We start from the raw sequence: 21711 nt of genomic DNA on the forward strand, positions 1-21711 counted from the left end.
TATTAGATATTATATTATATATTACATATATTATAAGATATTGTGTCCAACACCAGAAGAATTATAAACATTTCATCCCAAAATAGAACCGGGAAAATAAAGAAATATAAAAACCAGAAAAAGAGATAAAGTCCAGCTGCACTGAACCCATCAGAAAACAAGACATCACCACCATCTACAGCCTTCGCCAATCTCACAGCATCATCAGAGACCAATCACATCCAGCTCATCTCTTATTTGATGTACTGCCCTCAGGAAGAAGATACAGGTCTATCCAAGCAAGGACTACCAGAATGATGAACAGTTTTTTCCCACAAGTAGTCAGGCCGCTAAACAAAACTTTCCAGCCCACACCCCTCTAGTACCGTTCCGTCCTGTTTCAATCCATCTCCCACCCACTACTTCCCTACACAACCCCAGACAAGAACTCTGAACTCTGAATCATGTTAACACCACATGCATTACTTTGCACCTGAAGAATTTGCACGGAAAATATTACTGATTACTGTGTGTGTAAATATGTGCTGACTATTTTTATGTTTATTTTATTCCTGATAACTATTTTATACAATTTTATTGTGTAAATAAGTGTTGACTATCTATTTAATATCTATTTCATTCTTAGTATCTATTTTATTCTATTCTATTTGATTACATCTTTTATCTTATATTTTGCACTACGTGGCTCAGGGAGAAGCTCTGTTGTTTCGTTGTTTTATACAATGACAAATAAGATACTTGAACTTGGACTTGGAAAACAACCATAAAAAGTTACTCATACTTCAAGGCAGTTAACAAAAACAAGAACATTAACCAAAGCAGAACAAAGTGAACACATTAATCACTCAAATTGAAGACACAGATAAAAATAGAAACAAAAACCTTTTCAGAAATCAACAAAACTCACAGCTCACTGAATCATACACACACAATGCAAACCTATATCTGTTGTTAATTTTCTTTATAACAGATACAGATGGGTGACAAATTAAAGGAAAAACCATTACAGGTCTGAATGCTTGACCACTACAGTGAGGGGATCTGGTGGCTCTGTTATGCTTTGGGGGGCATTTTGCTGGCACGGTTTGGGTCCACTTGTCCCCTTAGAGGGAAGTGTCACTGCAAATCAATACAAAGTTGTTCTGAGTGATCACCTTTATCCTATGATGAAACATTTCTATCCTGATGGGAGTGGTCTCTTCCAGGATGACAATACCCCACTTCACAGGGCACAAGGGGTCACTGAATGGTTTTTTGAGTATGAAAATGATGTGAATCATATGTTATGGCCTTCGCTGTCACAATATCTCAACCCAATTGAACACCTATGGGAGATTTTGGACTGACGTGTTAGACAGCACTCTCCACCACCATCATCTAAACACCAAATGAGGGAATATCTTTTGGAAGAATAGTGTGCGTGCTTCCAGTAGAGTTCAGAGACTTGTAGAATCAGTGCCAAGGCTGAGGAACACATTCCGTAGCACTTGCAGGCTCCATTAATCAGGAAAAAGACATATCTGGTTGGGTCTATATGAGTCTATATGCAGATGACATACTCCTTTAGCTAACAAACCCCAAAGTTTGCTTAGTCAGGGCTGTGATCTGCTGCAGTATATAACTTGGGCTGTATCTTTGGTTGCTCTCCATTGGTCAAAATCTGAAATACTACCAGTTTTTAAACATATGAGCCTTGTTTGGATGGTACGGTTCAGACTATTCCTATCAAAATCACTTAGAAAAAGTACAAATTCATACATCTTATATAATCTAGATATACTTCCTTTGAATTTCACAGTATTGCTGAAAATCACACAAGACAACCTCTCTAGCTGGAATAAACTGACACCGTCCCTGACTGGAATGATTGCAGCCATAAAAGTAAATATCCTACATTAATAATACATAGTTACACTACTCTAATGGAAAAATCTAAATTAAAAAAGGGAATTTCTACTTAAAATATTTTATCTACCCAGTTACAGACACTGTAAAGCAGCAACACAACATCATCAAATACAGAAATCCATACAACCCTTTACTTGATTAATAAAGCTACCATTTTTTGACAAAGCAATAGCACCATAGTGTCGAGAAACACTGAAAAAAAACAGTTTTCCTCACTCATGAGAAAGATCTATTAATCAAATGCTTCTCTGCTGAAACCATTAAAACATTCAGGTCTGAATAATATGACCTCAGATTGAAATCAAGTCATCAAGGGCTGTATATGAACTGAGACCAAAGCATCTCTCATTGTGGCTGTATTTCTGCACACATCTCATTTGACTCCTGGTGTGAACAGCATATGATGGAGCTGAGTTTTGCCTTGATGTGCATGAAGAGAGGCATGTCAGAGCACTGTGGTTGATGTGGTGGGGGGCTTGCAACCTTCTCCCAGGGGCTGTCAGCGAAAGCAGACGAGAGGAATGCAGGGAGCTGAGATGGGCTGGTGGGTTCAGTGGGTTTATGTCTCATGTGTTTTGGGGGGTTCATGGACTTCTTGTTCCCCTGGTGGTGGTAGAAAACTGCCTTTCTAGGAACCTGAACCTTGGGGAGGAGGGAGGGAAGGAGAGAGTGCAAATCTAGTCAAAAGTTCATTTTCCTATTGCATTGTTTTTGATGTTCATTTACAATGTCATGTATCTTACTATTGTATGGTAAGTATGTAGGAGGAATGTGATACATGTGTGATACAGTTTACCGGATATGTTGAAAATACTCATGCACCCACGCTAATTCTAACTGAGAATATTTCCCTTTGGTTTTAAAATTTTTAAGAAATCCACCAAAAATATTTTCAGTTTCAGTTTTATATCAGTTATCAAAACAGCAATTAACAGTTCAAATAAAAGATTTTTGCTAACAATAGACTACACAGGTGTTTAATGACCCTAGCTCTTTCAAGGGGCACTCCACAAATTTTACACATCAAGATATATTTACTCTTTAAGTCCATGTTGAACTGACTAGTAATGCAAGAAGATATTGCCAGGTAAAGTAGAAAAGTAAAAGCATGATTCAAAATAAAAACTGTAACAGAGAGAAAATTTAAGAAAAGCTGTGCAAGATTTTCGTCCATCCTCATATAACTCATCACAGATCTCTATGTAAAGTGGTTTTAACATGGCAGCAACTGAGATAGCATATGCACATGTGTATATAGATACCATCACAATGTAGAAGCACAATAGTGGTGTACAATGTGTTAAAATGTTTTATATAAAATTACATTTAGACGGTCCTAAAAACTCCACTACAAATATGAGATGTCATATATGTAACATCTAGGTGACTGATGTTTGTATGAGAATCTTATTAAGTACCTATCCATGTACTTTCTCAATGTGCCTGTGACTATGAGGAGTTTTGAAATATATTAAATGACATCATTACATCAAATGAGTTGTCATCCAAAATGAGTACAGAAAGAGAAACACTACATTCTCAGGATAGTCTCAGGGTCAGGTCACAGTCTCAGCTTTTTGGTGTTTATCTGTGTAGCTGCTGCGGCTGGTGGCCTACAGTGGTTTCAGTCAGGGGATTTGACGAAAGAAGCACTGTGCCACTTTCTCACGGCCAACAGCTTCTCTATCTTTCTGTTCACTAGTTCACCCCCACCCACCCACTTGACACTCATTTCCTCAAACCTTTTCAACTTTCTCTCACTTTGGTTGGCAGCAGTAGAATGAAAGATACGGACAGTACAGGGGTTTCTTTTCCTTTTTAGATGAGGGACAGGAAATCAGAAGTGAGCTTACAGAGGTTTTGACATTTAATGTTAATGTTACTATTCTGTACGGAAATAGATATGCTAAATGCGTGCTTAATTTAGTAATAATTCGATTTAAGAAAAGTAAACAATGTATAACAAAACAGAGGAAGTGGTGATGGCAAAATAGAATAACATGTATATTTGTGTGTGTGTGTGTGTGTGTGTGTGTGTGTGTGTGTGTGTGTGTGTGTGATCCTATATATAATATAAAGGATGTATAAACAACAATAAATGTATATTTACTATAACCATAGGAACAGTGGATTGTCTCTCTTAATATCACACTATGTCACAGGGTCATGTACAAAAGTAAACCTGCAACACTCTCAAGCAGCCCTGGGCCTCCCACTGAACAGGAAACAAATATTTTGCTGAGGTATTTTTCTTTCTATGTTACGGCTTATCACATCCTCCTACTCCTTTCAATCAATTGCTGTCAGATTGAAAACATCACAGATTCAGATTAAAACCAAATTGTGGTTTTCCATCAAAGAAGTAACTGAAGCAAAGCATTTTGTTGATGTGCTTAAGCGCTTTTCCCATGGTGTCTATGAAAATACATTTGTTGCATAAATATGCTCAACTACAACTGTCACATCACCATGTAAGGAGAATAATGTAAATGATGGTGATGGTGTGATATTGATGATGACAACTTCTAAAATTCAGTCAGCAAGTGGGCATCCCCACTCCCACACATGCAGCTAACTCTCTGATGAAATTTGTATCACTCTGACAATGCAGGGTTACAGCAAGGTAAGGGGGTGTGAGAACTGCAAGATGACATGGTACCCAAGGCAGCCAGTGCCTGAAAGTACCCATTCATGTACATCTTCAAAACTGGTGGTGGTATACATACAGAAAGCCTACATAACCACAAATCAAATGAGTACATAAATATATACTGGTATTTAATTACATACTGTAATCGTTGGAGCCTTCAATATTCACCTTGATGTCAAGACAGATGCCCTCATTTAGAATAACTATAATAATAAATAGTACTTTTACACTTTACTGCCATGATAGCAGGTCTGTGAGGCTGTAAGGCACAGCAGTGTTTTGAACTAAATGCTAATATCAGCATGCTAACATGGTCAAAGTGATAATGCTAACATGCTTGTTTAGTAGGCATGTTTAGTATGTTTAACATGTTCACCATCTTACTTTAGCATGTTAGCTAACATTTGCCAATCAGCACAAAACACAAAGTACAGCTGAAGCTGAATGTCATTAGTTTTGTTGGTATTTGGTCATAAAGCAAGGTAAAGAAAAAGTAGTAAAAATTTAAAAAATAAAGATTTTCACGTGCGCGATGATGGACCACGATGCAAAGTCATTACCATAGTTATTACAATTTATTTCGTGGGGAAAATGAATGTCTGTACCAAATTTCATGGAATATATCCAATATTTGTTGAGACATTTCACCAAAAACCAAAAATACCGACATCATAGTGGCCCCAGTGGAGTCAAAGGATCATCAAAGTCAGCAATATCTGGAAACAGTGTTTGTACAAGATTCAAAACACATTCAGTATAGATTACTTTTTACCATGAACAACTAACTCTGCAATTTACCTCAACATCTTTGTGGTAGGATGTTAGGGACCAAGCAGTGAGGCAATGAGGATACAGGAGTTGTAGATTTACATAAAAAAATGCGAAAACATTATTAACCAAGAATTTGATAACTAGGCCTATGAAAGAGGTCAACAAAATACAATAATACTCAATGTAACAACTAAATAAGGTGTTAACTGAACAAACACACCTAACACAATGACACATGAGGGAACATATATAGAGTGGCTTGGTCCAATCAAATAACACACAAAGGGTAAACAAGATGGACACTAACTACAACTAAATGCAAAGCAAAACTAACTAAGCCCCCCAAAAAACCTGTTTTAGTTTACTCTCACCCCTCTCATAGCAGATAAGACACAGTTAGCAACTAGCTGGTGAACATAGTCGAGCATTTATCAGCTACATCATCCCCGAGGAGTTGGTAGAGAACAAAAACACAGCTAAAAGAGAGTGAACATTGGACTGACATTTGCCAGGTGGCCAGAAGCATGACTCCAAATTAATGATAAAGTTGCTTTGTAGGTGCTAGATGTGTAACTTTAACAAGTTCACCACAAAAGCTCGATGTTGTTTTCACAACTTGTTTACACTGCCCCCAGGTGGCCAAAAAATCAGTTATTGCAGGTTTGAATATTGTAACTATTTGTTGTGCTGAGGTCTTTAGCAATCTTGTGATGTTTTTTCAAGGCATGGACGTGTGAACCTTGTCTCATAACACAACCCCACCCATAACATGCCTGCTGAAGGGCATGGCTGTGTGAATGTGAGTGTGTGTGTGGGGGGTGTTTGTGTGTGTGTGTGTGTATAGTAAGTGACGAGGTGTGAAGCCGCAGGCCTTTTTGCAGCAGAACTCTGAAAGGGTGTTGATAGGATATCTGCCCCTTGTAATGTTTAGCTTGCCACACCACAGCCCCGCTGTCTAATTTTAAAAACATATTTCCCAGAAACAGATACAAAAACCAAAATTAGTTTCGCATAAGATGGTGGACATAAATGTGCTCTTAAAGATTACAAAATTAAATGGACTAAATGTTGTTTTCTCAACTGCCATTTCCAAGGTCAAAACTTATTTTTGAACATCATCATGTTTCCTAAGCCTGTTATTTCAGGGCCTAACCCTCCACACACACCTGCATACCTGCTCACAATTAACTCCCCAGTATATAACCCTGTCCCCTTCAGTTCCCTGCCAGATTGTCAATTAATAGACTTGCACAATAGGCTTTGTATTTCCATGGCTACTGTTTCCATGCTTACATCCCGGTAGTTGCATTGTACAAAACACCAGTAAAAGGACAAGGATGCCCACTCGGTTTGTTAACTTTCAACATACATATAGCAAGTAAGTATTGTAACAAGATAAATAAGATGATTAAAATACAAACCTCTTTTTTAACAAACAAATTGAACCATTAACACAGCAAACCTCACTTTGCCTGTCTCTGAGGCGATGTTCACATCACATGCTAAAAGTGGCACAATTTTTTTCACGGAAGTGTGAACAAACCAAATCAATCAATTTTTTTCACATCAGATCTGGGCCACTTGTATATGTGGTCCTAGATCTGATTCATATCTGATCTCTGGCTATGTGACTGCTGTCAGAATTGTCAGATCAGAATTCATGCGGTTTATATAATGTCTCACCTCTCTGTGCATATTGCCTGTAGTCATCACTCAGTGTCAGAGCCCCACAGTCCTGTAAAAATAAACATGGAAGAGAGCAACAACAATGATGGGGGTCAACAGAGAGATGATGAAGTTTCAAATTTGTTGGACATTTACAGACAAGCTTCTCCACAACATATATTCCTGGACATGTACGCTACCACAGCCATGTCATCCACTTTTATGATTTGACTTTTGCACAGATGACATTATTATTGTTATTCTTGTACACATGTGTGACAGTTTAGGACCTCAACAGTTTTTGGATACATGTGACTTACATACATGAATGTGAACTATCAACACAAAAAGATCAGATCTGACTAAAAATCTGAATTAAGCATTAAGGCCTGTGATGTGAACGAAGCCTGAGTTGTGCATTTGAGACCTCTGGCTACTTCACTGGACCATTATAGTTACATTTCTTTCCAGTGGGTGGCGCCAGATGGCATGTGGTCTGATGATGCCAAGCAGCTCCCCCTTGTGGAGATAAAAGAGTGAGATTGAGTGAGTTACATAACAGTTTGACTTGACTTTTTACACCTAAAAAAATGTTTCATACATAATGGTGTAAACATGCACACACATGACTATGGTTATCGAACAGGAGTAAAAAACTAACTAAAAAACTTATCAGTATTATCATTAAATGACAAATTATCCTATCAGGTTAGTAGTAAAGATGGTGAGATGTGCACAGATATGCAATGAAGATTAAAATAATTCTACTTCATTTGAGCATAGGTATAATACTATGTACAGTATGCCTCCCTTTGGTTAGATGTTAACAGGGAAATGAGGACAAAAGGCTACACTGGTCTAATCAGGACACTTGGAAGCCATGTGAATGATTTCATATGCACACACTTAAAGATTCAGAGACACACAAACAGCCTCACAACAAACAACACTGAATACAGTCAGGCTGTCACTAACACACTGTGCTGTTTTCTGAAGCTGTTTATCTGGTGTTAAATACTGCTCTGTAGGTGTCCCTCAACTACACCTTCACACTTTATCTGGTGATTTTTCGCTGTGGCATCAGTAAATGAGAATCTCACTCACACATACCGTTTGTCACTCCCCAACCCACTCAATCACAAACACATACATTCATTTTCACACTTGCAGACACAGTGAACCAGCTGTGTATAGTAGATCACATTGTGGTACAGTGTCAGTTTGCGCCTTTGCTCCAGATTCTTCTTGGCCCGAATACAAAGAAACAACATACTGAGTTACATGTATACTTATATGACCCTCCTGTGTGTATATACACACACACACACACACACACACACACACACGCAAGAACTTTCCTTGGCCATCAGAGTCAGTACCTTCTGTAGAAAACAAATCTGGTTTCTCTACAGTAGCAAACATCAGTCTATAACAAACAACATTAACAGATAACGTGTCTGGGTTTAAACAATGCAGGCCTGCGATGAGAGCTGCAACATCAACTGGAGTAGGCCTCCGGTGTCAAGTGCAGCTGTGTAACTCACAGCACAGTAACTTCAGCAGCCCCTGCTGGATATTGCTGGATACAGTGTTGTAGTTTCTCTCTGTAGGGTACCCAATAGTGGTGTAGCTTGTACAGGAAAGAGGTGAGAGCAATGGGATCCAAACTAAATTAAGCAGCAAATATCAAAAATCTGTTAATGTTGGTTTAAAGTCTTTTATCCAAGTAACTGATAGAAGTTGATTTTAAACGTGAAAAAATGCTAGACACCTTCAGCTAGCAGATCATGGAGTGTGACTGAGTGGAGGAAAATACATTTACTAATGAACTGTAGAACTTATTTACAACTTCAAGGTACTTTACTTGAGGTTAAGAGTTTCCATTTTATGCTACTTTATACTTTTATGTAACCACATTTCAGAAGGCACTTGTGTATTTTTTGCTCCATTTCATTTACTATTTACTGTAGTTAGTATTTATGTTAATCCATATTAGGATTTTACACACAAAACCCATGATCATCTTATAAAATATGATACCATGTTATAGATTAAACTACCCAGCAGTAAACAAAGAAAGTAAAATAAGCTCCACCTCAAGCAGCTGCAACATTGAAATTCTAAAAAGGATCATTCTGAATGAATAGCAAGTATATCTACTATTGATATCTAAGTACATTTTTCTGATAATACTTTTTTCTTGTGATTCCCTCTGATGTTTTGCTCAGAGTAAGTTAGTTCTGAAGGAGTTAAAGGGTGCAGGCATGCCCCCGGTGGGTCATGAACGGGCTTCTAGTGCTGAATTAGATTTTTCAACCACACATCCTCTGCTGCCATGGCAACCGTTGAAAAGCTGTGTGTCGGCCAGCTGAGGAGGAGTTTGTTGTAAGTTTCAAGAGTTTTTCACGGCAGAACCGGACAGCACCGGAATGAAGTTTCTGTAAGGCGGCTGTGAGCTGATCAGAAGAGAAACAGAGAAAACAGGAAAACAACTTATTTACCCAGGTAGGTGAAAGTTGATCGTTGGCTGTAAAAATTACTTAATTGTTAAGTGCTGAACATGTTCTTTTGCCAAGAAGTAGACTAAGTAGATGTTGCCTACAATGGACATTTTGTCAGATGGTGTTTGTACTATTTTGAATTGGTTTACTAGTAACGTGCAACCATTGATCAAAAGATCTTTAAAGGCTGAAATGGACTTATTTAAAGCTTCATCTTGTAATGTTAAGATTTTAAATTACATAATTTATTGAATTTCTATTAAAACACCAAGCTTTTCTAGTCCACTTGAAACTGTTATTTATTCTTTACCAGCTACCTCTTATTCTGTGACCTGATCAGGATCTTCCTGGATCAGGCTGTGGTTATGTGACTCCATAGGTCACATATTTTGATAGCTGTTACCACAAGTGGAAACTCCATAATATTTAAATAGGGTTACAAATTGTAATTGTGACATGGCACCTACCAGTATTTGGTCAGCAAATCAAATATTTCTTCCATTGTTGACCCTCTACTGTCACAACATTAGTTTATGTGTGTAGCCTAAACCTTTCTTCACCATCTCACAATTACTTTTGCAGTCATCCCTGTATGACCCAGAGGTCGCCATGTTTTCCCTGTCGGAGCTGGCGCCTCTGAACCAGCATCAAAGCAGGTCTAAATTGTTGAAGCCATGGTGGGAGGTCTTCATGGACTACTTGGTGGTCCTGATGCTGATGGCATCTGTTCTGGCCTGTACTGAGCAGCTGTCCAGGGACCGAGTGGTGTGCATTCCCTTGGATCCTCTTGTCACTGCAAATACTAGTGATCACAGGTCCTCAACTAGCAGTGATGTGGCACTGATTCCATCTTCAAAGCCCCCAACGCAAATTCCACGCAACATCAGCCCAAATCTTCATTCTACAGCTCGGGGTCGACGCACGCACCTGGTCTACCAGCAGTATGTTTACATTAGCCAGGTACTGTAATACTATCTTAACTTGCTTCTTAAATGATGCAACAGAACAGGTGAAACCAATAAAATTATATATAATAATAATATAATAATATTGTCTGTCAAATCTCTTAAATCAGGTATTCGCTCATATTAAACCACCTGACCTTGCAGTTCCCCTCAGCTTTATGGAGCGACTTTCAACTTTTCTAGTTTGACTCACTCTCATAGCTCTATAGTTAGCATTGTTTTTGGCTGCAGCAGGCAAATGTTTTCGGCAAAAAAGCTCTACACAGCACCAAATAACAGACAGTTAGCAACTAGCTGGTGAATATAGTGGAGCATTTAGCAGCTAAGAAAACAAATATTTTTCCCAGGATTTGGTGGAGACCAAAAACCGCATTAAAAGTAGACTGAATATTGGACTGACATTTGCTGGGTGGCCAGAAGCATGACTCCAAATGAATGATAATGTTGTAATTTTTGCAGCATGTATAAAAAGGCAACTTTTCGCTAATACATTCACCACAATGTTGTGTTTGTAGCTTATTTCACTGCCCCCAAGTGAACAAAAAATCTGTGATTGCAGTTTTAAGTGTCTATCCGTCTGTCTGTCTGTCTTTCTAGGTGTGCTACCATGAGGCTTTGCCTTTGTGCTCCCGCTTCTTTCCCTACATAGCCTTGCTGCAGTCTCTAGTGCTGGTAGCCAGCGGCTCCTTCTGGCTCCATTTTCCCCACACCTCTGCCCGCATAGAGCACTTCCTGGCAATCTTGGCAAAGTGCAGTGAGTCACCCTGGACATCTCAGGCCCTGTCCCATGCTGCCCAGCAGGAAAACATCCAAGAGAAGGAGGTGATGGAGGAGAGGCACCCACCTCAACCTCCTACCTCTTCAACTTCATCCTCATCACCAGTGAACCGCACAAGACGTTCAAGCATAGACTCGGGCACGGACAGCCCGCTTTTAAAGAGGTCAGATAGTACATCCTCTGCCGCCCCTCCCTCCCCGTGCCCTTCCACACTCTCCTGTAACTCCACTATGTCATCTACATCCCTCGGCTCCAGGGTGCACTTCCCTTCTCCCAAGCCCTCACTCATGGTTGACAGTCCCAGGCAGGGAATCAGTTTGGATAAAAGTGATGGAGAACAGGCCAGGGCACTGTTCGAAAGGGTCAGGAAATTTCGATCTCACTGCGAAAGCTCAGCTGTCATCTATAAGGTTAGAGATCCTCTAGCCCCAAAGATGTGCTGCATATATCAAATCATCTACTTTGTTTGTTAGGTTAATTGATGAGACCTTTCCTTTTCACATTTTCTTATTCAAAGATGAAAATGTGTTATGATGTGACATTACAGGGATTTTTTTTTATCGAACATTGTCAAATTATTCATCATGCCCTCTTTCATCTATGCAGGTCTACTTGGCTCAGACGATTTTCAAATTGCTGATGGTAACGCTGATTGTGAGTTACACCATACCTCTTCTCAGCTCCTTCTCCTTCACCCACACCTGTTACCCTGAGGAGCAGGCCCTGGTGGGCTACACTACCTTTGAGTGTATCCATGTGCTCTCCTCCCTTCTACGCAAACTGCTGGTGGCCTACTTGACCTTACTGGGGCTGTATGGCATGCTCAACTTATACACCCTCAGTTGGATTTTGCACAGGTCAGGACTCACAAAGAGTGCATTTGTGTATAATGAGCAGGATAAATGTGTTGGTGCTGTGACAATGCATTAAAAACAGTGTATCTTGATATAAACTTTAAAACCGCACTACTTAATATTTTTATATCAACAATGGAAAAAATGACCATGTGTAATGTGAAAGGTATTGCTTGTAGTGACAAACTCACGGAGATTTATCACCTGATTCTGCCATTCCCCTCAGCTATATGGAGTTTTTTAGCATTTTTCAGCTCATTGTGTTAGTTTTACGGCCTGCAACTTTGCTATTTTAATTCAGTGTCTCCGCTCATATCAACATCATTTCCAGCCATTTTCAGCAAGAAAGTCCTGACAAACCCACTGCACACTACCTGCTCAGAATCCAACAGCAGAAAGACCAATTTAGCAACCAACTGGTAAAAGTGGAGCATTTAGCACCTAATGAGCCAGATATTTCTTTCAGGAGTTAGTGGAGAGCTAAAAGGAGAGTGAATACTGGACTTACATTTCTAGAGTGGCAAGAAACACGACTTCAAACAAATGCCAATGTTGCTCTGTGTCAGCTGGACGAATAAATTAATTTTTGTGTAGTAATTGTTTGCTAAGATGTTCACCATATAAACTTTATTGAGTATGTTAATATGGCCAAAAATATCAATTAATGCAGCTTTAATTGTTATCTAAGAACCATACCAATATTTTAGCCCATTTACCACAAACCTCATGAATACCTTACATTACAATTACAATTTGTTTTCCTACCTTTGGTTTCCATTCCATACTACATACTACTCCATATCCATAACATAACAAAATCATTATGTTCCATGGATTACTAATCTCAAATAAGTTTCAACTCCTTGACATTGAGTTTCATACTTTACTGAAGTGAATGTTGAGCTTTTGAAACTTGTCAGCAGTGACGTTAAGTGTAAACAATGGGCTAGAAACATACAAAATGTACAGTAAGAGAGAGGGAATGTGCACATACAAGTGTTATAGGGTTGAATAGGCTTATGGGTGTATAATTTTATCTGGTTGTTTAAACAAGATAAACTAGTCTAAATGTGAAAAGGTTGGTTAATAATTAGTTGAGATTTCTTGACTAGACAGGCTGTTATTGTTTTAAGGGCCTTTAAACAGAATAATGCCCATGAGGTTGAGCATGCCAAAGGTCTTATAATAGGATTAGAGTGTAATTCTGTGTTCTGGGCTGCAATATATTCTGTGTAATATATTTCTCATTCTGTTTTTTTGGTCTGTGCCCTCTTTAGCTCTCTACGGCAGTATTCCTTCCACTCACTGAAGGAGTTGTGCTCCCTGAGAGATGTCCCTGACCTTAGAAATGACCTGGCCTTTCTTTTACATATGTTAGACCAGTATGACCCTTTGCTGGCCCGGCGTCTGTCTGTTTTTTTGTCCCCTGTCAGTGAGAGCAGGCTGCTGGAGGAAAGCTTGGAGAGGCGCTGGGGGGAGGAGAAGCTGCGTGCTATGACTAGTGTGGACGCAAAAGGCTGCTCCAGACTGCAGCTGGTGGCCCTCCCACGCCTTCCTCCAGCCCTCTTCACCCTCAGCCAACTTCAGGTCCTCAAACTTGAGCTCATCACAGATGCCAGGTTTACTGTGCAGGTATCCAACATGACCTCACTCAGGTGAGTTGTACAGTGGTGAAGCCAGACTTTTACACATTTTAAAAAATGCCCATTGAAAAAAATGTTATTTCCAGTTCCTAGATATTTTGTTATAATAAAAAAATCAAAATATAATTAGTCTTTTAATTGGTTATTCCTACAACAGGGAGCTCCACCTCTACCACTGTACAGCAGCTGTGGATCCTAGTGCACTTGGAGTCCTCCAAGAACGTCTAGAAGTACTCCACCTCACCTTCACTCAGGCGTCAGAGATCCCCAGCTGGGTCCTCTCCCTCCGCAACCTGCACGAGCTCCACCTCTCTGGTCGCCTAAGCAGTGAAGGTGGGGTGGGTCGCAGCTGGGCACTGGGGAGCCTCCGCCAATTACGTCACCTCCGTGTGCTGGTGATTCGAGGAATGTTACAGCGAATCCCCGGGGAGCTGTGTGAGGTGGCCAACAGCTTGGTGAGGCTGGAGATCTACAATGAAGGCACCAGGCTGCTTGTAATGACAGGCCTGAAGCGGATGTTCGACCTGACAGAGCTGCAGCTGCAGGACTGCCAGCTAGAGCGATTGCCCTCTGCCTTGCTGGCTCTGACCAACCTGCGGACACTTGACCTGCAGCATAATAACCTGAGAACTCTGGAGGAACTGCTCAGTTTGGCTCATCTGCGACGTCTTTCTTGCCTCAGACTTGCTTATAACCGTGTTCTGGCACTGCCAGCCAGTGTTGGTGTGCTTCGAGGCCTGGAGCTGCTAGACCTGTCCAACAACCAGATCCAGAACCTTACCCCAGCGCTCTTCACTCTTCGCCGCCTTCGTAGGCTCCTGCTTGCTGGCAACCTGCTAGAGGAGCTGCCTGCTGAGGTAAAGGCACTGCAGCTGCTTACAGAGCTGGACCTCAGTGGGAACAGACTAGAGAGTCTGCCCCCTGAACTATTCAGTAGCTGTTCAGAGCTGCGCATCCTAAATGTGGCTCACAACTCTCTAAGTTCATTACCAAGAGGGATTGCAGCTTTAAGTCAGCTGTGCAAGTTGGACTTGCGCAGTAACAGTCTGGAGGAACTGCCTGCTGAATTGGGCTGCTGCTCAGGGCTGCATGGAGGTGGTCTTCTGGTGGAAGACTGGCTGTTTCTGTCTTTGCCTCCCCAGGTGAGGGACTTTCTGAGCCATTCTTGCCCCCCCTCCCACACAGAGGGGCATTCCCGGCCAGAGTCAGACAGTTTCCCATACTTCTCGCCAACACAATGGAGCTTCTCCTCTGCTCTGGAATCACAGATATAAGACTAATGACTATCTGGCTGCTAACAGTATCCTACACTAATACCATTATTTACTGATAATACTGATATTTTAATGTTTCTATTTTTAATAGGAGTTATGCTTTTGGCTATTCTTTAAGAATGTAGTTTTACTGTTTGTACTTTTAATGTGACTCTTTAACAACCATAAGAGTATTGTTGCATTTACATTTTAGACCACATAATAAACATACTGCACATTGATTTTCTTACCACATTTAAATCAGTGTCAATCAGTGGCTTGTCAAAAGGTAAGAATGTACAAACCAAATGCATATCAATTCATATAACAACATATAAATTATTTGAACTGAATGGGCTAAAACACAGTTGAATAACAGATATGGGGATATAATTCTGTTCACTGCAATGTATGTCACAGGAGGTGGACAAAATATTTACAAAGGTAATATTTCTTGCACGGCTGAAGAAGAAAATAAATTTATTCGAAAGAAACTGTGTATAAAATAAAAACAACACTAATAAAATAATTAATTCAAATAAGTTTAAGTAAGTAGCTGTTTGTCATTCTTCTTGTCACAGTTACATTACCAAGTTGTCTCTAAACATATGAACAGTGTATAGGTACCTTTTTTGCCAGTAACATACACTAGATACATTGGTTTCTACATATACAAGTCCTTTTTACAGGCTATATCCCTCAGCGTGGAAACCAGTCTTTGCCCATGCAGTCCAAGGATGGGTACCAGATTTTATAAATAAAGTTGTATAAAGTATAAAATTTTATAAATTTATAGAATAAAAAAAAGAAAGAAAGGCTTGTCCATCTGAGCTGAAAAGATCGCTTCAAATGGAATAATATTGGTACAGGTTGCAAGAATATTGAGTATCATTAAAGTGTGTCCAATTATTTGATTTTTTTTGGGGGGGGGGAAACATTTATCTTTTAATTCCTGTGCACATTTAATTATTTATGTATTCTTTTTTTCTTGTCCTTCATGGGCTTCCATACAAAGAGTCTCACACTGATGTATCCCGCGTCTTTGAACTGCGGTGGACTGCGGCATACCTTTTGTCCAATCACTGGCCCTCTTTGCCTTTGGTCCTCCAAATCTACCAATGACGTGAGCGCATTTCAACGGAGGCGGGACTTCCGGCTACTCGTAAACCAACTGAGGCCTCTCCATGCGGTGTTGATCTATTGGACTCGTAGCTAACACCGAAACGGTAAGAATACAATATCAATTTGAGTTTTAAGATTGAGAGAGTTTTTAAGACTTTGATTTGCGTCTAGGTAGTCGTAATTGTTATTTATAGTGCCAAAGTTATAAAGTAGCCACCATAGAATGAACTAGCATCCTTCATTGTTTGCTTGAGGGAGCTATTGAGCTAGCTAGCGTTTTGTAGCATAGCATTAACGTTAGATAGCCTAGACAACGCAACAAACCTTCTGATAATACTCACTAAATGAGTACCCTTGTGATTTCCCCGTCCTTAACCCATTCTTTATAATTATGTATATGTTATCTGTTTGTTTTATTCGCATAATTCGGCTGGTTTGTTAGCGGAATAGCAGGTTAGCTTGCCACGTTAGCAATGGTTATGCAACACAATGGCTTTCCAGTGTAGTAAACGGCTCTGAAGCTAACGTGAATAATTAATCCGACAGTGCCGACTAAGCTCCAAGTATAGGTTTAATCTATGTTATGTCTATGATATTGTATGTGTTACTTTTTGTTTACAATGTACTGACTTCTATTTTGAGTCTATGTAATATGTGCGCTTTCGATTTATGCTAAATTCGCCGGTCTTTCGCTCCCACTGGCCTCACAGCTTATAATGGGGTTGTGGAGAGCACACAGCACTGTGAATGTACAGTGTAGGCTTTATATCAGCGCAAGTAACACTTTATATGAAGTCAAATCTCGAATCCATCTTGATATGATAACATGAAGCCCTTCTCATTTTTGCACTAACACGGTATCTAAACGTACTGAAAACGTGTGGTGAGACCTGGCACAAAGAGTGGCAACAACAGGTGGGCTTAGTTAAAAGGCCCCCAGACATAAATACATACGATAGATAGATACCAAAAGGAAATTAAAATGTTACAACAACCAATATATATAATATATATTGATACCTGAATAATCTACACAAGGTATATACATTTGATAACAGCAGCACATACGCAAAATATCAATCTGAAATACAACAGATGTGATGGACAATGTAATAAATAATAAAATAAAAGTCTGTCTTTAAACTCGGAACTCTGACTAGTAAGGGGGGATTGCTGCCATGATGAGCCTTTCAAAGACACAGAAACAAATGGATAACCTAACTTTGTGTTTTCTCTCTTCTAGACAGACACAATGGCCGAGAACGACGTTGATAATGAGCTGCTCGATTATGAAGAAGACGAGGAGCCTCAAGGAGCCCCTGAGAGCGCAGCCCCCGCAGGCAAGAAGGAGGTGAAGGGTTCCTACGTTTCCATCCACAGCTCTGGCTTCAGAGATTTTCTGCTTAAACCAGAGCTGCTCCGTGCCATCATCGACTGTGGTTTCGAGCATCCGTCTGAAGGTGAGAGCCGTTTGGTTTTCCTCACTGGTTGACTGCACATGCGCTACATATGGCAAACAGTAGGGTAGTTTCTGGATAATTTTATTAGGTTGAATATGTTAATAAATACTGTGTCCTTCTTCTACACAACTTAGCAGCCAACTTGGGCAATTCATATCACTGCAGCAGTCTGAAGGTCTTAATATGCTTACTCTTAGACACTGGATATAGGAATTTCTACTTGTTCCATCTGTGTTTCTTTTTTTTTTAATGTGTATGCCAGATTGAGTTAAGAAGACAGAGCTATAAGTGCATACTCTGTCTCACTGTAGAAGACATAGCCACTGCAGTGAGACACAGTAACAGTGTGGCAGGAGGTGGACTGGTTTTGCATGTCCTGTTAAATACTAGCCTGACTGTCACATTCCACATGCTCTGAACAATAGCTTCAAATAATTGCTCTACTGCCAATAACATGAATGCACTTGCTTGAATCTTTGTGTTTTTTTGTTTTCTTTTAATTCAGTCCAGCATGAGTGCATCCCACAAGCTATCCTGGGCATGGACATCCTTTGCCAAGCCAAATCTGGTATGGGCAAGACAGCTGTGTTTGTGCTGGCCACACTGCAACAGATTGAACCTGTTGATGGACAGGTTAGTACATAAACTCGACACACAAGGTCTATGCATTGAATTGAGTAAGCATTGTCAGAAATTAAACAAAAATTGAGCTGTCTGATGGTCTTGGGCTTACAATCAAGGACAAGCCCAAGTTCTTTCCAGACTAAGTTGCATATAAAATAAAGGGCTAGGCTGAGTTAAAGGAAGTAAGTATATTTTAGGCATTCAACCTCACTAGCAAGATAAATGATGGCGATTAAAAACTTCGACAAAAGTTAAATTAGGCTCAAGGTGGGTAATTTACCGCTAATTTAACTGTTTAGTAAAAGCATCTTGTAAACAGTGATGAAATGCGAGTGGCCTTCACAAATAAAAGTCATGTTATAATTGCTGTTCATTAAAATAATTACAACAAATTGCAAACTACACAATACTGTATTATTTATGTAGAGGTACACAAACCTTTGGAAGTTTCAGTATATTGCTTACAACCTGCAGCTTGCATTATTTTGTGCCTGCATGCATTTCTTGCAGTTGGATCAAAATGTAGTGTTTTGGCTACTTCAAACCATATCAAGATGCAATAAATTGTTGAAATCTAAAGTGTCTGACTCCACGTTGCATTTGTCTGCTCCACAGGTGTCTGTATTAGTCATGTGCCACACACGAGAGCTGGCCTTCCAGATCAGTAAAGAGTACGAGCGTTTCTCCAAGTACATGCCCACGGTAAAAGCAGCAGTGTTCTTCGGTGGCCTGGCTATCAAGAAGGACGAGGAAGTCTTGAAGAAGAACTGCCCTCACATCGTCGTCGGAACGCCGGGCCGCATCCTCGCTCTCATTCGGAACAAGACCCTCACTCTGAAGAACGTCAAGCATTTTGTCCTGGATGAGTGTGACAAAATGTTGGAGCAGCTAGGTGTGTTGTCATGTGTTAGCTGACTTTTCTCCTCAGTTCTAATTCTAACATACTTTGATGTATTTGGTGAAGGCTTCTATCCTCCAAACAACATATATAAAATGAATCTATCAATAGTTATTTGTACCTCTGCAACTAAATAGAACTGATAAATTGACTAATATTTTTAGCTATATAGAAAAGTAAGGAAACTAGGCATTTCCAGTACCTGGACGAAAAATTTAGTTAAGGAAAGGAAGGAAACATCTTTTTTGCTGACCTTTTCTGTCTCTGAACTCTTGTTGTGTGACAGACATGAGACGTGACGTACAGGACATCTTCAGGATCACACCTCATGAGAAGCAGGTCATGATGTTCAGCGCAACATTGAGTAAAGAGATCCGACCAGTCTGCCGCAAATTCATGCAGGATGTAAGTGAACAATTAAATTGTTTTGTTGCTTTAAGTTCTTTCTACTCTAACTAGAAACTGCCAGGCTAACCCTCTGTCATCCCCTGTACAGCCCATGGAAGTATTTGTGGACGACGAGACCAAACTCACACTCCACGGCCTGCAACAGTACTACTGCAAGCTGAAGGACAGCGAGAAGAACCGCAAGCTCTTTGACCTGCTTGACGTGTTGGAGTTCAACCAGGTAAACTGATGGAGCTATTTCATGGTGTTATTACTGTCCCTGCAGGACGTGGTATGTTGAATTATTTGCAATTTTTGGTGTCTGTCATCTAACTTAATGTCGATCTGTTTAAGACGTTCAAATTATTTAAAACTGTGATTGGAAACTTCTAATTTGCGATCTGAAGGACTCCCTTCAGAAGAGCTTGAGGTTGCTGGCCCATACTGCCTCTGCAGCTGTATTTTAATGTCTTTGCTTTGCCTCTAGGTGGTGATCTTTGTCAAGTCAGTTCAGCGCTGCATCGCTCTGTCCCAGCTTCTGGTGGAACAAAATTTCCCTGCCATTGCCATCCACAGGGGAATGGCTCAGGAGGAGAGGTAAACCTCACATACAGACATCTTCCTCTTGCATACCTACTCTCATAGAATATGCTCTATTGAGCTCTGAAGTATGTTTATGGAGCTTGAGGTTTTATCAGTTAACTCAACACATCATTGCCTTCAAAGGGAATGCAGTTCAGTAATGACCACAGCAGCTGTGTTGATAATCCTCTCTCTGGCTCTCCCCCCCAGACTGTCTCGCTATCAGCAATTCAAGGACTTCCAAAGGCGGATCTTGGTGGCCACCAACCTCTTTGGCCGAGGGATGGACATTGAGCGAGTCAATATCGTCTTCAACTACGACATGCCAGAAGATTCTGACACCTATTTGCACAGGGTGAGAACTACAGAGGAGGGGGATGACTGCTCTAGTTTTTCTCTTTTAATATATGACTGTCCTGGGATATAGTCCTTTTTCACAGCAGATATTTTGACATGTCACATTAGGAAACCACTGCACAGGTGTTAATGAGGTTAATGGTGACTGGATTCCATTTAGCTGCTTCATTTTCAGGGTCCTGGTATTGTGCATGCTGGCTCACTGTCTCACTGTCATAAGTTACTGGGACGCTTGAATACAACAGAGTCCATCATTAGTGGTATTAGCAACAGCTGTGCTTTTCCTACAATTACAAGTTGAGATGTCTACTGTGAAAAAGGCTTATTGGTTTAAAGAAGTATGGTGGCACGCTGGTCATTGTGTACTATATTAAATGTTAGTACATGTGTTTTTAGATTTCACTCACTCATGCCTTCTCTGCCCTGGTCAGGTTGCCCGTGCTGGTAGGTTTGGGACCAAAGGCCTGGCTATAACCTTTGTGTCTGACGAGACCGATGCCAAGATTCTGAACGACGTGCAAGACCGCTTTGAGGTCAATGTGGCTGAGCTGCCAGATGAGATTGACATCTCCTCTTACAGTAAGTCTATTTCCAAATGCCTGTTGAAATGTAGTGTTGCTTGAAGATCTTAATAAAGTTAGCCTGATGGGCTGACCTGTTGGAATGATTGTAATTTGCGGCTTTAAATGGATTCAAAGCACTTTACTATCAAAACAACATATTATCTTAATTGTTGTTGTTTTGTGTTTTGCTGGGCCCTTGAAGCCAGTGACATCTTGCCAGTTCTGGATTACCATACAAGATAATCAGCTGGTGTAATAAACCCATACGGTCATTTTGGCAACTCAAGACAACAGTTGGTGCTGCTATGTAACTGTGCAGCTCTTGACAAATGGAAACTGCCCCCTTACATGTTTAACCTGCTGGTGATAAGTTGGTATGCTCAGCTGTTGCTCATCGTGATCTTTTACATGGACTCATGTCTCTCCTCCTCTGTCCCCCTCTAGTTGAGCAGTCCAGATGAGTACTCCAGCCAAGCAGAAGTCTTCTTTCCATGGATCTTGTGTCTTATAGTTGGAAATAGACGTACTTCACTGTTAATTTGAAAGCTCTGCTCGTTCCCTTTGTTCACCAAACATTTATTTTTATTGTCAGTTTTGGGGACGGGGGGTATTATGGTTGATTTTAATTTGTCTTTTACTGTCTGTTTTTGCTCAATGAAATTAAAACTTTTTATAAAATGCCATTTCACTATTGTGATCTCTTGTGAGGCTATTGTCTCTACCCCATTTT

General features: G+C 40.2%; 2 protein-coding genes and 1 long non-coding RNA gene across 4 annotated transcripts; 2 read left to right on the forward strand and 1 right to left on the reverse strand.

The window, feature by feature from the left end:
• Positions 1 to 2025: 2025 nt before the first annotated feature.
• On the reverse strand, positions 2026 to 7217 carry LOC122967674. Its single transcript, XR_006398656.1, has 2 exons — positions 7013 to 7217; positions 2026 to 2550 (listed from the first exon to the last, which is right to left on the reverse strand). It is a non-coding gene; the product is annotated as an uncharacterized LOC122967674 (long non-coding RNA).
• Positions 7218 to 10083: 2866 nt separating this feature from the next.
• Positions 10084 to 15489, forward strand: si:ch211-106h11.1 (volume-regulated anion channel subunit LRRC8D). Its single transcript, XM_044331971.1, has 5 exons — positions 10084 to 10455; positions 11058 to 11648; positions 11845 to 12095; positions 13370 to 13747; positions 13893 to 15489. The coding sequence occupies exons 1-5, from the start codon at positions 10105 to 10107 to the stop codon at positions 15007 to 15009; spliced, it is 2688 nt and encodes an 895-aa protein (XP_044187906.1). The 5' UTR covers positions 10084 to 10104; the 3' UTR covers positions 15010 to 15489.
• Positions 15490 to 16108: 619 nt separating this feature from the next.
• On the forward strand, positions 16109 to 21664 carry ddx39ab (DEAD (Asp-Glu-Ala-Asp) box polypeptide 39Ab). 2 transcript variants are annotated; one of them, XM_044330938.1, is made up of 10 exons: positions 16109 to 16214; positions 17354 to 17570; positions 18076 to 18203; positions 18810 to 19086; positions 19379 to 19497; positions 19589 to 19720; positions 19967 to 20076; positions 20272 to 20416; positions 20850 to 20997; positions 21426 to 21664. In XM_044330938.1, the coding sequence occupies exons 2-10, from the start codon at positions 17363 to 17365 to the stop codon at positions 21440 to 21442; spliced, it is 1284 nt and encodes a 427-aa protein (XP_044186873.1). In that variant the 5' UTR covers positions 16109 to 16214; positions 17354 to 17362; the 3' UTR covers positions 21443 to 21664. The 2 variants fall into 2 exon arrangements, with proteins under 2 accessions (XP_044186873.1, XP_044186874.1); XM_044330939.1 differs by lacking the exons at positions 16109 to 16214; positions 17354 to 17570 and adding an exon at positions 17741 to 17745.
• Positions 21665 to 21711: the final 47 nt, after the last annotated feature.

Source organism: Thunnus albacares, chromosome 17 (genome assembly GCF_914725855.1).
Source record: "Thunnus albacares chromosome 17, fThuAlb1.1, whole genome shotgun sequence".
NCBI lineage: Eukaryota > Metazoa > Chordata > Actinopteri > Scombriformes > Scombridae > Thunnus > Thunnus albacares.

What these genes read in the sequence shown, in the direction of transcription:
- ddx39ab (XM_044330938.1), top strand. Translation starts at nt 17,363, where the DNA reads ATGGCCGAGAACGACGTTGATAATGAGCTGCTCGATTATGAAGAAGAC. An exon ending in TTGAACCTGTTGATGGACAG is followed by an intron (nt 18,204 to 18,809) that starts GTTAGTACATAA and finishes TCTGCTCCACAG; the next exon opens with GTGTCTGTATTAGTCATGTG. An exon ending in GGAATGGCTCAGGAGGAGAG is followed by an intron (nt 20,077 to 20,271) that starts GTAAACCTCACA and finishes TCTCCCCCCCAG; the next exon opens with ACTGTCTCGCTATCAGCAAT.
- si:ch211-106h11.1 (XM_044331971.1), top strand. Translation starts at nt 10,105, where the DNA reads ATGTTTTCCCTGTCGGAGCTGGCGCCTCTGAACCAGCATCAAAGCAGG. An exon ending in AGTATGTTTACATTAGCCAG is followed by an intron (nt 10,456 to 11,057) that starts GTACTGTAATAC and finishes CTGTCTTTCTAG; the next exon opens with GTGTGCTACCATGAGGCTTT. An exon ending in TCCAACATGACCTCACTCAG is followed by an intron (nt 13,748 to 13,892) that starts GTGAGTTGTACA and finishes TTCCTACAACAG; the next exon opens with GGAGCTCCACCTCTACCACT.